Consider the following 14,134-nt stretch of genomic DNA (forward strand, 5'->3'; position numbering starts at 1 on the left):
GGCTCACGCTAACGAGAAGGGGAAACAGATCAGAAAACGGCTCAGGCTAACGAGAACCTTCACTCACACTCTTTACTCACGCTCAGATGAGTAACGAGAAGAGGAAATCGCACTGGAGCTGCGAACGCGAAGACAGTGACTCGCGCTGGAGCTGCAGACAGCGACTCACGCTGTAACTAGAGGACGCGGCGACAGCGACTCGCACTGGAGACACGACTCGCGCTGGGCGTGCGGAAACTAGCGGACCACGGCGGCGGCGGCGGATGCTCACGCTCACGCGACGGACTCCCGCTCTGATACCATAAAGGTTACGGTGATTTCTAAACTGTTAGAAGTTTTCATTGATTTAGGTCTGTCTACATACACACACACAATCTTACACTTTAGTCCCTATAACTATTATATTCACACTTTTACCTAAATACCCTTATCTAACTATACAATATTCAACACATACATTAGTTACAATAGTTGCAAAGTACATTTTACAAGTTTCAGTTGCAATGTAAATCAAATTTACATCCACATTCTCTCAGAATTCATGCATTGGACTTTTCAGACCCGAATTCAACTGTAAGGCTCTTTATTTATCAAAATATGCCTGACCTGTACTGATACATTAGAGAAAGATTGATACGACTAATACCAGTACATAAGAAAAAGGCTGGTACGACTATACCATTTCAATATTGAAGTCTTGGACATCTTGTAAGTAAAAACTGAAAGACAAAATAAATATTCTTAAACTAAACTAAATAACCAACAATTCATTAAAAGAACTGTTTGTATTTTCAGCCAGCATACTCTTGGTATGCCATTATAATTTGTTAGCTCTATCACTTATCACCTATCAGTTTAATATCTCTAAACCCGATTTTTTTAAAAATACCCATTTAATAAATAAATTAAATTAAAATGCCCAGATCTGAACAGAAATTTTAAAAATACCCAAACCGCGGATTTTTTCCGCGCTCCGGAATTTTTATTCCGGGCCGCGGAAAAAATCCGCGCCCCGAAAAAAAAAAAAAAAAATAATAATTTTTGAGCCCGCGGATATTATCCGCGGGCCAGATTTAAAATTATTATTATTATTTTTTTATTTTTTATTTTTTAGTTTGGAGAAAAAAAATTATTTTTTTGGTCCAACTTTACACCTCTGGTTAACATATCAAAACACCTTCAAAAATCATGGAAATTTATCAACATGCATTCTTGACTTCATAGAATAAGACTGTAAAGTTTCATACAAAATCTCAAAACAGATTGTGAGATATCGGCTGTCAAAAATTGCCCGAACTGCTGAAGGAGTGCTTCTGACCCCAACTTTGCACATCTGATTAACATACCAAAACAACTTCAAAAATCATGAAAATTTTCCGACATGCATTCTTGACTTCATAAAATAATACTGTGAAGTTTTATACAAAAACTCAAAACAGATCGTGAGATATCGGCTCTCAAAAATTGCCCGAACTGCTCTCAAAAAAAGTTTGGCTCAGAAGCACTCCTTCAGCAGTTCGGGCAATTTTTGAGAGCCGATATCTCACGATCTGTTTTGAGTTTTTGTATGAAACTTCACAGTCTTATTTTATGAAGTCAAGAATGCATGTCGGAAAATTTTCATGATTTTTGAAGTTGTTTTGGTATGTTAATCAGATGTGCAAAGTTGGGGTCAGAAGCACTCCTTCTAACGTTCGGGCAATTTTTGAGAGCCGATATCTCACGATCTGTTTTGATTTTTTGTATGAAACTTCACAGTCTTATTTTATGAAGTCAAGAATGCATGTCGGCAAATTTTCATGATTTTTGAAGTTGTTTTGCTATGTTAATCAGATGTGCAAAGTTGGGGTCAGAAGCACTCCTTCAGCAGTTCGGGCAATTTTTGACAGCCGATATCTCACAATCTGTTTTGAGATTTTGTATGAAACTTTACAGTCTTATTCTATGAAGTCAAGAATGCATGTCGGTTAATTTTCATGATTTTTGAAGGTGTTTTGATATGTTAACCAGAGGTGTAAAGTTGGACCAAAAAAATAAATTTTTTTCTCCAAACTAAAAAAAAAAAAAATTTTTTTTTTTTAAATCCGGCCCGCGGATAATATCCGCGCTCGGGCTCAAATATTAATTTTTTTTTTTTTTTTCGGGGCGCGAATTTTTTCCGCGGCCCGGAATAAAAATTCCGGAGCGCGGAAAAAATCCGCGGTTTGGGTATTTTTAAAATTTCTGTTCAGATCTGGACATTTTAATTTAATTTATTTATTAAATGGGTATTTTAAAAAAAATCGGTCTCTAAACTCTTATTTCAATTAATATCCTTTTTAGGCTTAATTTTTCTAACAGTATTACCTCGGCTAAAATTTTAGATTTTGCCTGAAACAAAATAGGTAAAATTCAGAGTTATTATAGAACGACAAAGGTACAATTTAAGGACATACAAATTACACTCTCATTTTATAAAGATAAAAATACCAACTAATGGAAAAAAAATGGTGCATATAAATAAAGATTGTAGATTCAATTAAGGTATGATGGTGCAATTAATGTTTATTATACATTAATTATACTAACACAAACGAAGTCCATTATTTATAATTTATGCGAATTACCTTCTCATTTTTACTGAGTGCAACCGCCTGGTCCACCATAAAAAAAGTGGCGTTGTGCATTATGCTTAGTATGGTACCATTCAGAGACACTATAACAACCTGGTTTGTCTGCTATGGCAATAGGATTATAATTTTTATCCTCAAAACCATTACCATCTTTATCAAATCCAAAGCAATCACTGAAGGAAGCTGCTCTATTATTGAGCTCATTGGCGAAATGCCCACTGCCCATCGGAGGTCTTCTTACATTGTTGTCGTAGGTGGCAAATCCTGTCCATTCAATTGCATCTGCTTGGTTTGACAGAGAGTTGAAGAGTGTCTTTGGCCACCAACCTAGCAATGTCATTCCACCGATAGGCCCCCCTTTATCTTCTCTGTATAATGACCAATCTCCAGTTCTTTCGTCCTACACTTCCAATAAAGAAGTTCATATCGATTTATGTACTTCTGATTCCGATGTTAATTTTAATTCCGGTATACATTTGATTCCAATGATAATGGTCATGCAAATACTTTTGTTGAATCAAGGGAAAAATAAGTAGTTATTAAGATAAACATTTGAAATTAACATCAAGAATTAATCCTAAATCATTGCAATGCAGACTATGCATGTACGAGTTGAAACAAACCTAATAGTCTTATATATTGTACTTCTATTTTATCTATACTTAGTATGGCAGATAGTAACAAGACTATTATGGATTGATCGAATTACACATGTTTAATTATTTCTTTAGTTTAGGAGGTAGCATAGCAAACCTTTTTTATTCTGAGTATAATTTGTATCTCTTCTTGGCCGTAAGTTGAAAATGGAGGATCAATGGATTGTCCCGGATAAAGATTGTTACCATCAGCTACTACGAAACCTGGGCATAATTCATTGAAGCAGCCTGCTGGTAATTGGTTTATTATACTCTGTAACAGAGATAAATTATGGATTACATATTAATTTGAGAGCTTGGTCTAAATTACCAATGTGAACCCATAGTTGATTTGTTATTTTTTTTCTATTAAAAGAAGACGGTTAATCAGTCTCACTTCGCATATTGGTGCCCGTAGGCCATGGCCATGGCCATGGAAATTGACTGCATGACCTGTATGAGCTTATCACTTGAGCTATACAATACCATTTGCATACTAGCTAGCTAGTGTCTTTTTTCCAGTGCTTTACAATCCAGTAAATAAAGAAAACAACTTTCGTAATAATACTTACAATCCAGTGTGTAAAGAAATGCAACTTATTATCACCATAAAGACTAGGATGTACCTGCCAAATAAATTTGTTCAACAGAACGGAGTTGCTATGGGTTAGAAACTTCGAATTAATCAAAGTTAATAAGAAACTCGGAATTAGTCAAAGTTAATAAGAAACTCGGAATTAGTCAAAGTTAATACACAATAATAAAGCAAATGAAATTTGTAATTTCTTAGTCACTGGTTGGTTTTGTTAAATTTAAGGACTAGAATATATATCATACTTGTATAATTGGACTAGAATTTCTTAGTCATTGCTTAGTGTTTGCATGACTTTTTATTACTAATTTAAATGCATTATACGCCTTGCGTCAATTTCTTAACAGATGGATGGTATCTGAAAGAAAGAATGAAGAGCAAAATGCAATGACATACATGAAATCCAGCTGCGATTTTTTCCATCCATGGAGAATTATTGAATGCTGCTATGTAAGACCCGGAATTTGAATTATTTTGAACATCTGGTATCTCCCAAATACCAAATCTTGCTTTTACTCCATGCCACATTGTAGCTCTACTGTAGAAACCTGCTTCAATGCTTACAGCATTACAACCTACCTGTAGGATCAAGAGTTTTACTTGTAAGATGTCATATTTTTGTTATGACATTTCAAGATTAAAAACATAATCATTCCACAAGATCAGATCCTATTAGTAAACCAGCACAGGAATTTAATTTATTAATTTATTGATGTCTTTTTTATAATTTATCGTTTTTCTTTTGTAGTGGGCACTGCAATATATAAATCATAAGATCCAATTATTTACTAAGACGGAGAGTGGGAGAGGAACCTTAGTCTTTCTTTTTTTTTTCTTTTTTTTTTTTCTGAAGAAGAAACATATTTTCCAGTCTATAAAATTAATAGTGGAGACCTTTGGCCAAATCTTTCACTGGGTATTAACTGTACTATACAAAACTGATATATTTCATATTTAATTATGATAAAATAAGCTATGTTAATAAAGAATCAGACTTTCATTTAGAGGACAAAACATGAGTTTCTGTTGGCGGGTCTCAAAATAAAAAAAATAATATTCATGTTACGTACCTTAAAAAGACAATAAATCATGGTGACAAAAACTAACATCCTCATTGAAGCCATTGATCGATAAGAATAATAATTTCTGAAACACAAAAAGATTGTGCTTTTATAAGAAGATTCTAGAATTGAACGAATGAACCCAAATTAAGCATAAACATATATAACAACCCTTTCTTATTTTTAGGAAGAAAACTGAGATTGGCTTTGCTGCACGGCTGGCATGCACCCACAAGCCACAACCAACAATACATTCTTATTTGCATAGTGGATAACCTCCAGTAGAGCTTTGGCCTATGCTTGTAACGGACAGGATGATGTGGCACACATAGCCAATCACCTTGTACCAGCATAATCTTATACTCTTATTTTGAATTTGAGAGAAATACCTTTGGAAATTTGTGTTACTTAATTGGCTGGATACCTTGATACACCAGAAAGCACGTCCACTGATCTGGGTATAGGTTGTTGTAATATAAAAATAAAATAGATAAGGGGCTTGGCTATTTGGAGGAGGGGATTGCTTGTATATTTCGATGCCCTGATTCATGAAGCAACAACCTTTATTTATAGGCTGAAAAGTGAAAACCATGCTTCATCAAATCCTTTGATATCTCTTATTTAATTAATTTGCATCTCAAGACAATTTCTATATCTTGATTAATCAATTTATATACTTCACAAGCTGGAGGGCTTGAATAGGCAAGAAATAAAAGCACAATCTTTTTGTGTATCAGAAATTATTTCTTATTCAATCCCCAATTAATTTACAGTATATATTTCTATATCTTGATCAATCAATTTACCTTGATTGATCAATTACCTTTTGTGAGGCCAATGACGAAATACAGCTCATAGCTGCAACATAGGGACTGTGGCACAGTGAGAACTGAGAAGTATGAGGCGCCTGCTCAGCCGACTTCCTCCGTTTTTGGTTGTTCTCGAACAAACTAAGTAAAACTACTCCAAAACTTTTGGGTTAACTATCAATTATCTTTATGCAGAATTAAATATAATTGTAAATTTCCTAGGATGTGGACCCATGACAAAATTGTCTACTCAATTCCTAATTTTTATATTTGGTCAAATATTTTAGAAATAATCTGTCTTAGAGTCTTTATGGTAAAAGCATCCTAAAATCAATCAATATCCATTTCTTGTCCCGTTTAAATTTTGATCCTTTCTTTGAACATAAATCTCCATTCTATTATTATGCACGTTGGGTGTCCGATCCGCCAACGGTTACGATTGAGAGATGAAACTTCGGATTTGATCTCAGCTCTCCAATTACATAATTTGTCTTCTTTTGATTAAATGCATCTCTTTTATGTATAAAAGTCTAAATTTAGTTAAAAACATACCCACCACATGTGCTGCCACACGGTACGTTACAATTTAAAATGAACAAATTCTGAAATATAGCTATATATTTATTTGTTTCCTTATTCCTTTATTTCCATATTTTTTCCTCTTCAATTGAGAAGACTCCACATTTCATTTTCTTATTTATTGTTTCCTTACTTCTTCGTTTCTATACGAATCACAATGGAAATCATTTTTTTTAATTTCCTTATTTTTTTTTTGTTTCTATACATATTGGTGTGGGCAATTTAGAATATATTTCCAATATATAATATATCAATGTGTGTATGTGTGTGTGTGTATTCTAAATTGGAAACAAAGAAGAATATAAATTGGAACATGTGTGTGAATATATATTTTTCTTATAATGTGTGTGTGTGTGTGTATACATCATATACATACAAACGATAACACTTTTTATTTATGTTTTTTGATATCATATTATATGTTGATATTGAATTGTTGTATGATATTTGATATTATATTCGAATCGAGCTATTATTTGATATCATATTATATGTTGATATTGAATTGTTGTATGATATTTGATATTAGATTCAAATCGAGCTATTATTTGATATCATTGGTACTTAAAAATAAAGAATCACCACATCATCAAATTGTTATCAGAGATCACGATTAAAGTTAATTAAAAATACATAATCATATAAATTTTCTATTAACATGTGTTTTAATTTTTAGATAATTATTATTTTCATTGATATATTTGTTTCTTATAGTATGTCCCCGTTGCAACGCACGTGTATGATACTAGTTTGTTAACTAAGTATGTTAGTAAGATGCAGCTTTAAAAAGTAAATACATATAACAAGAAAAGTAAATCCGCCTTCTCACTTGATCCGGTTTTATCCTTCTAGCGCATAGATATAGCGCATAGATATAAACGAGATTTATATTTCCAAAAATTAAGTGGTGAATTGACAGTTAAAGCTGAAATCAAATTGTGTCTTACCAGCACAGAATTAATTAAACATTCAACTATTTCGGAATTATTAAAAGATGCTTTTCTTAGTAGATGAGATCAAATTATGTTGCACCAAAATAAAAAATACTATTTATTGCTAAACGGAAGGTGTTATGTACTATAATCTGATTAATTAAAGTACATAATATAGTTTATCATATAGGGATCGACTAACAGTCCCCCTACTTCAGTTCCCTATCTGTCCCCCGCACTAAAAGACAAAAAAAATAGTTAAAACGTACTAACTACCATCAAAGAGCAAGATTAATGCTATCTTATTAATAGTCAAAACATATAATATTCATACCTACGAATTTATAGTATTCATACTTATTATCAGAACCATTTGTCATATGTAAACACAAGCTGGAGGGGACCAGTAACAACCAGGGGGACCGCTGACGTCTTGTGACAGCCTGGATTGGGGACCACAATCGTCTGAAAGCGACATTTGCCAAGATTGGGGACCACTACAGCGAAACTATATATTATTCATATCTAAATATAGAAGTATTCATATCTAAACAAATGAAGTATTCATACTGACGATTATGAAGTATTCATACATGTTTGAAATAATTTATACAATTCAAAATTCAAAGTCAGATTCATCTTTCACCCCACCTCTTCCAAGAAGTATTCATACTGACGATTACGAAGTATTCATACATGTTCAAAATAATTTATACAATTCAAAATTCATTGTCAAATTCATCCCTCTCACCCACCTCTTCCAAGAAGTATTCATATCTAACATGAAGTATGCATATCTAACAAATGAAGTATTCATATCTAACTAATGAAGTATTCATATCTAACTAATGAAGTACTCAATATATAACAAATGAAATATTCATATATATAACTATTCATATCTAACTAATAAAGTATTCACACATGACACTAACAATATTCACATCTGACACTAATAATATTCACACCTGCCCAGATTGGGACCAAGAAATATTCTCAACAGACTAGTATGCATATCTAAAACAATGAAGTATTCATATCTAACTAAAGAATTATTCATACTGATGATTACGAAGTATTCATACATGTTCGAAATAATTTATACAATTCAAAATTCAAAGTCAGATTCATCTCTCTCATCCCACCTCTTCCAAGAAGTATTCATATGTAACATGAAGTACGCATATCTAACAACTGAAGTATTCATATCTAACTAATGAAGTATTTATATGTTGCATTGTGACAACCTTCGCTGGGCTAGCATGGACCCCCTCCAATGGTGTACCACGCTCTCCCCGCCGAATCTTGACGGTGCACCATGCTCTCCTCGTCAGATCTCGACGGTGCACCACACTTTCCTCGCCGGATCTCGACGGTGCACCACGCTCTCCTCGCCACGTGAGAAGATTGAAGATTGAAGAGGGTGGGTTTTGACCACGTGAGAGAACAAAAAAGGAAAATTGTTAGAGGGACAGATAGGGGACAAATTCAAGGGGGCAACATCTTTACTCTATCATATATATCTCGATACGGACCAATTTTAGTCGTTACTATATATAAGCTGAGGTAGTTATTTTTGCTAGCCTATAATTGAGCCAATATTTAAGAGTATGCCTTCCATTTTCCTTCAAGAAGATAGAAGCGCGACATATATATAGTTAACCTTAGTTCTCAACAAAACAAAACCCTAGTCTCTACTAGCTACGTTCACGTACCTTGAGGTTTTTGGTCTCCGATCCATGGAAAATTATGCGAGTGCGTATCCTCTGAGATATCTCATATTTTGCGTGACCGACGTGTCCAGTTCCTATTCGGAGATAGCATAGGGGGCAAGTTTTATTTGAGCTTTGAGATTTGTGTAGAACGTAGTTGGACTGTTGAGATTTTCCAAAACGTCACGCACCATATGAGGTATCTCAGAGGATGCGAATTCAAATTATGCAACACACACACCATATCTACTTACTGCGTGCAACCACAACAGTACAAAGAACAGTGCAGGCTTTACACTGTATAGCATCCCCGATAAAGTCCAGTTCGAATTTGACGAACCATTTCTACATGAAAAGCTTTTCATTGGCTCACAATACGGTTGGCTAATGGTGCTTGACCAACACTGCGAGCCTTCCCTCCTCAACCCTTTGACAGGTGAGTCAATAATGCTTCCAAGTTCCATCCATCACCACTTTGCCAACAGTGCGCCCCTGCCATTCGGTCAGCGGTGATATAGTCTTGTACTTTGGCCGCTATAGCATCATCAGACAAGATTCTCCTTTTCTTGATTATACATTTGATGATTATCTTAGAAAAGTCAACTTCATAAAAGTTGTTGTCTCTTGAGTCTAAAATCCGTACCAGAACCACTAGACTGGTACATAATGTTCTGGTATGGAAGCTTGAATGGTTAATGAGAAATAGATTTAGTGGTTCTTTTATGTGTAGCGGTGTTTTAATTTCTGGTATATTTTTCATATGTTATTTGTACCTGGTTTGGTACAAGTATGAGTAATTGTTTTTTGAACTACTATACTTAAAAAAGTTTCGAAAGTGATAATATTAATAACTATATTAATTCTAATATCAGTTTAAATATAAATTTTTACAGCAAAGCAGGAAGCCTAATACTTTAAAGAGAAGTGTACTTGGAGTAACAATCAGCTTACCTGTAGGTGTAGATAGTATGGTACTTCTTTTAAAAATTGTTCTTTTACACTTGTCAAGAAAAGATGAGACCAATCAACTAGACTGGCAAGAAACAGATACCGGGTCTGTTAACTCACCTGACCCTGATTCGAAACATGTTTTCTTCTAAAACTTTGACACAAAAGACGTGACCATACATGATAAATTAAAACATGTAATTTTGTATGATTTAAAGTTTCTTTGCTTTTGTTTTGTTTAGTTTGTAAAAGAGGTACTTACATGTGTCGAGATCTACCTTCCTAGAAAGAGAATTTTTTTTAAATTTCAGCAAATTTTTTATTCTTGTAGTTTCAATGCTTGATTTTGCTTTTCAGTTCAAATTTTCTCTCGAATGAGGTGTCACTCCTTGGTACAGCTAGATTCTTCTACAAACAGCTGCCTGATGTGTTGTTCGAATTCATCAATGGTGTCTACAGTAAGTGTTTGAAAACTATTGTTTAATATTTTATGCTCAAATCCAAAACTGATATGGCCCCTTCTCTCAACTTAAACAATATACGGGCTTAACGGGTCGATATGGCCTGAATTTGGAAATCTGAAATTGCTTCATGCATGTTTTAGATTTGAGTCATAATGGGTTAACGGGTCATATACCTAACTCTATAGCGGACAAGGAGAACTTGGAGGTTATGAATCTTTATTTGAATAACCTTAACAGGTCCATACCCGCTTCACTAAGCAAGCTTACCATTTTGTCTAAGTTTAGTGTGGCACATATATAGCCACTTAGAGGGCAGAGTTGACTGATGATCAAGTTATGAAGGAAACCCGAAATTGGGACCCGATATTGAACAGGTTGTTGCTTGGCTTGATGAAGTTGGAGTAGAATGAGTAGTTTTGCTAATTTTAATTATTTAGATGTTGTAGTATTGTTAATGAATAATGAATGGTTGAAAAATGCAATTTTGGATTTTGACAAAATGAGAGTCTTTTTTGTATAACTTTTTTTTTCTTTTTTTAATCTGCTGATATAATTGAGATTGTATGGTGGATTTTGTTTAATAATCGGCTAAGCAATGTTTAAACTAGCATAATTTGTCTTGTAAACTGTCTTTTGTGTTTTTCTTTTTGTTTGTATTCTTTTTGCCTTTTGTTGTTACTTTCAAGGTTTTTACCTGGGTCGACGAAAGAGATGAAGAAATAACTTAATGGGAACAAACAAAAGTCGCCACCAATTTTTGTTCTTCCCTCGTTATATCAAAATTAACAACCTGCTTCAAAAGAATTAATTTGTGAAAGAATTTCAGATATACCACTCAAAAACTATAAAATTATGTATTTACCAATAATTTTTTTAATAACTCACGTATTTATCCAATTAATAATTGGGTCGATGGCACAACAGCTAGTGGTCAGTCTACCTGCTTTGTGCAAACATTAAAATTGAGTAAATATGTGAGTTATTAAAATTTCAGATGATAAAAACTTAATTATTGAATTTGAGGAGAGAAATATATAATTTTACAGTTTTTTAAGAGAATATATGCAAGTACGTCTTCCAAAAAAAATAAAACAAGAATTAATTTTGCATAATCTGATCCGCAATCCGTTAACATATCATGTCGGGAGCTTGGAGAATGAACGAAAGATGTTTGACAAAATACCTGAGAAAGAAATCTTATATATCACATGATCAGTCTTGAGAAAGAAATCTTATCACATGATCAGTCCTGATTGGAGGGTATGTGCGTGACAACAGGGCAAAAATAATGCTTTATACTCTCAGGTTACATAATACTTGAGTTAAGATTATCACCGTTCGATCGATCATAATACTTGTGCTCGCTTCCTGTACCACATCGGACGGTCACCATCGATCTCTAACCAAATATCATGGTACTTCAGGTTCAGCTGTTCTGTTCGGGTGATATCAATTTAATCGATGTATTGACAAATTTAAGCCCATTTTTCTTCCGGCACTTGACAAAGCCCATTTTTACTTCAGCAATTTTAAGATTTCGTCTCCAAGCCAGCGTCGTGAAATGGATCTCGGCCATTTTGATTAATACCTTTAACAAAAAACTTAATTTTAAAAATGTCATTTTGTACCGTTTTTTGTCAAAACTACCCCGACCGCCAGGCGCACGGGCGGCCCAAAAATCCAACCAAACCGCCCGTGGCTGGGGCGCCCCACGGGCTGTTTTTTTTTTTTTTTTTTAGAGATTTTCGTATTTTGATTTAAATAATTTTGTGAAGAAATTTTTTTCTTGTTTAGAGTGTATGCCAAAAAAATAAAACATTTGATATATTTATGAAGTGATGTCGTAACTCTTTATAACTATGATTTTTATTTTTTTTGGTGAACTTTGATTTTATTTGTCAGTTGGATATCACAAGTCTAAATATAACACTAATTAAGGACTTGACTTTTATTCAAAAATTTTTAAGTTCTGACAGCTTGTTGATCTCTTTTTTTTTTTTTTTTTTTCCGATTTTTATAATATATGTATAATATATACACATACACATACACATACACATACACATATACATATATACACATATACACATATACATATAAACATATAAACATACACATATACATATATACATATACATATACATATATACACGTACACATATACATATACACATACACATATACATATATACATATATACAATTTTTTTTATAATATATGTATATATGTATAAATATGTACATATACATATACACATACACATATACATATATACATATATACAATTTTTTTTATAATATATGTATATATGTATAAATATGTACATATACATATATATACATGTAGAGTAAGGCTACGCTACTTCGTGAATTAAACGGGGCATTTTAATTTGTGCTCATATCTCTAGTTTCGAAGTCCAAATATCTGATCTAAACCGTTAGATGTTTAATCTATATTAAAATATGCTTGGAGACAAATTTTACATTTTTTTTGAATTTTTTTACTATTTATTAAGATGGTTTGAAAATCGCTGTTTTTTAATGCCTACCGTCGAACGAAAACTTAAACTGGATTTTTGAGGCACTAAACGACATTTTTTTGAAATTCTGATGCTTCCGATACGACAGTACCATCAAGGCAAAATCGAATCCGTCTCGTCCTCCCCTTTCCGAAAAGTGCTCATACGCGTAAATCTGACTTTCCTAGCCAAAGTTATGGCTGTTTAAAGTTTTTTCGAAAATTAAACTTTGAAAATTCATAACTAACTATAGAAAAATCCAAATAAGTTGAAATTTATATCAATTCTGTGTATTTTTGAATGCTCTACATACTAGTGCAATCACTTTTGCAGTTTAGTCCTTGTATTAATCCCCACTACTTCATTAGAGGAATGTTGACGAGGAGACTATTGGAGGACTGAAAAGAGAGGATCATCATATCAAGTTACGCACGAAAATATTAATATCTTTCTTTGCAAGTATTTATCTCTTATTTCTCAAGTATTTATACCTATGAAAGTTGACGCATAAACTAATGCAGTGACTGAAAAAGAAGACCATAAAATTAGTGGAGACCATAATATAACCTTCTTCTATTGTAGTTACAAGGACAAAAGAAAAACTGGAGTGCAAAAATGACTATAATTATTCATATTTTTTCCTCTTCGAATCAAATCACCTATAAACTATGTGTGCAAGTGTTTTTTTTTTTTTTTTTTAAGTACAATCGTTTTTTTATTTAATAATTTTTTGTAACCAAAATCTATGGTAAAAGTTTTTATTATAGAAATGTATTAATTATTTTGTAAATAATCTGAAAGATGAATTTTTTTTAATGGCATGAAATTTTTTTGAATTTTGAATTTGATTTCTTTAGACACTTTCTAATTGATTCGATCTTTTTGAGTTTGTATTGCATATCAACTATTGTCTATGGTTAATGATTTTGGTATGCACATAAATTTTAAGGAATCAAATCAATAATTTAGTTCTTTAAAATATACTTCAAATCAACTATTGTCTTATTTTTTGACATACACACTCTAAACAAGAAAACTTTTTCTTCACAAAATTATTTAAATCAAAATACTAAGATCTCTAAAAAAAAAAAAAAAAGCCCGTGGGGCGCCCCAGCCACGGGCGGTTTGGTTGGATTTTTGGGCCGCCCGTGGACCTGGCGGTCGGGGTAGTTTTGACAAAAAACAGTACAAAATGATATTTTTAAAATTAAGTTTTTTGTTAAGGGTATTAATAAAAATGGCCGAATGGATCTTATGAAAACTGTACTCAGC

The 14,134-nt window shown here is 33.0% G+C and overlaps 1 protein-coding gene across 2 annotated transcripts in view; it reads right to left on the reverse strand.

The window, feature by feature from the left end:
• Positions 1-2,526: 2,526 nt before the first annotated feature.
• The window catches only part of LOC144570174 (protein neprosin-like), a 29,906-nt gene continuing 18,298 nt past the window's right edge, over positions 2,527-14,134 (reverse strand). Inside the window, exons 1-5 of one of the 2 annotated variants that reach the window (XM_078320414.1) lie at positions 4,910-4,965; positions 4,236-4,418; positions 3,820-3,873; positions 3,366-3,521; positions 2,527-3,012 (exon numbers count right to left, since the gene is read on the reverse strand). In XM_078320414.1, coding sequence (XP_078176540.1) covers positions 2,617-3,012; positions 3,366-3,521; positions 3,820-3,873; positions 4,236-4,418; positions 4,910-4,963 — 843 coding nt within the window. In that variant the 5' untranslated portion in view covers positions 4,964-4,965 and the 3' untranslated portion in view covers positions 2,527-2,616. Of the gene's footprint in view, positions 3,013-3,365; positions 3,522-3,819; positions 3,874-4,235; positions 4,419-4,909; positions 4,966-14,134 lie in introns of those variants that run through there. The other variant, XM_078320415.1, reaches the window with a different exon arrangement.

Source organism: Carex rostrata, chromosome 2 (assembly GCF_964058835.1).
Source record: "Carex rostrata chromosome 2, lpCarRost1.2, whole genome shotgun sequence".
Lineage (NCBI taxonomy): Eukaryota > Viridiplantae > Streptophyta > Magnoliopsida > Poales > Cyperaceae > Carex > Carex rostrata.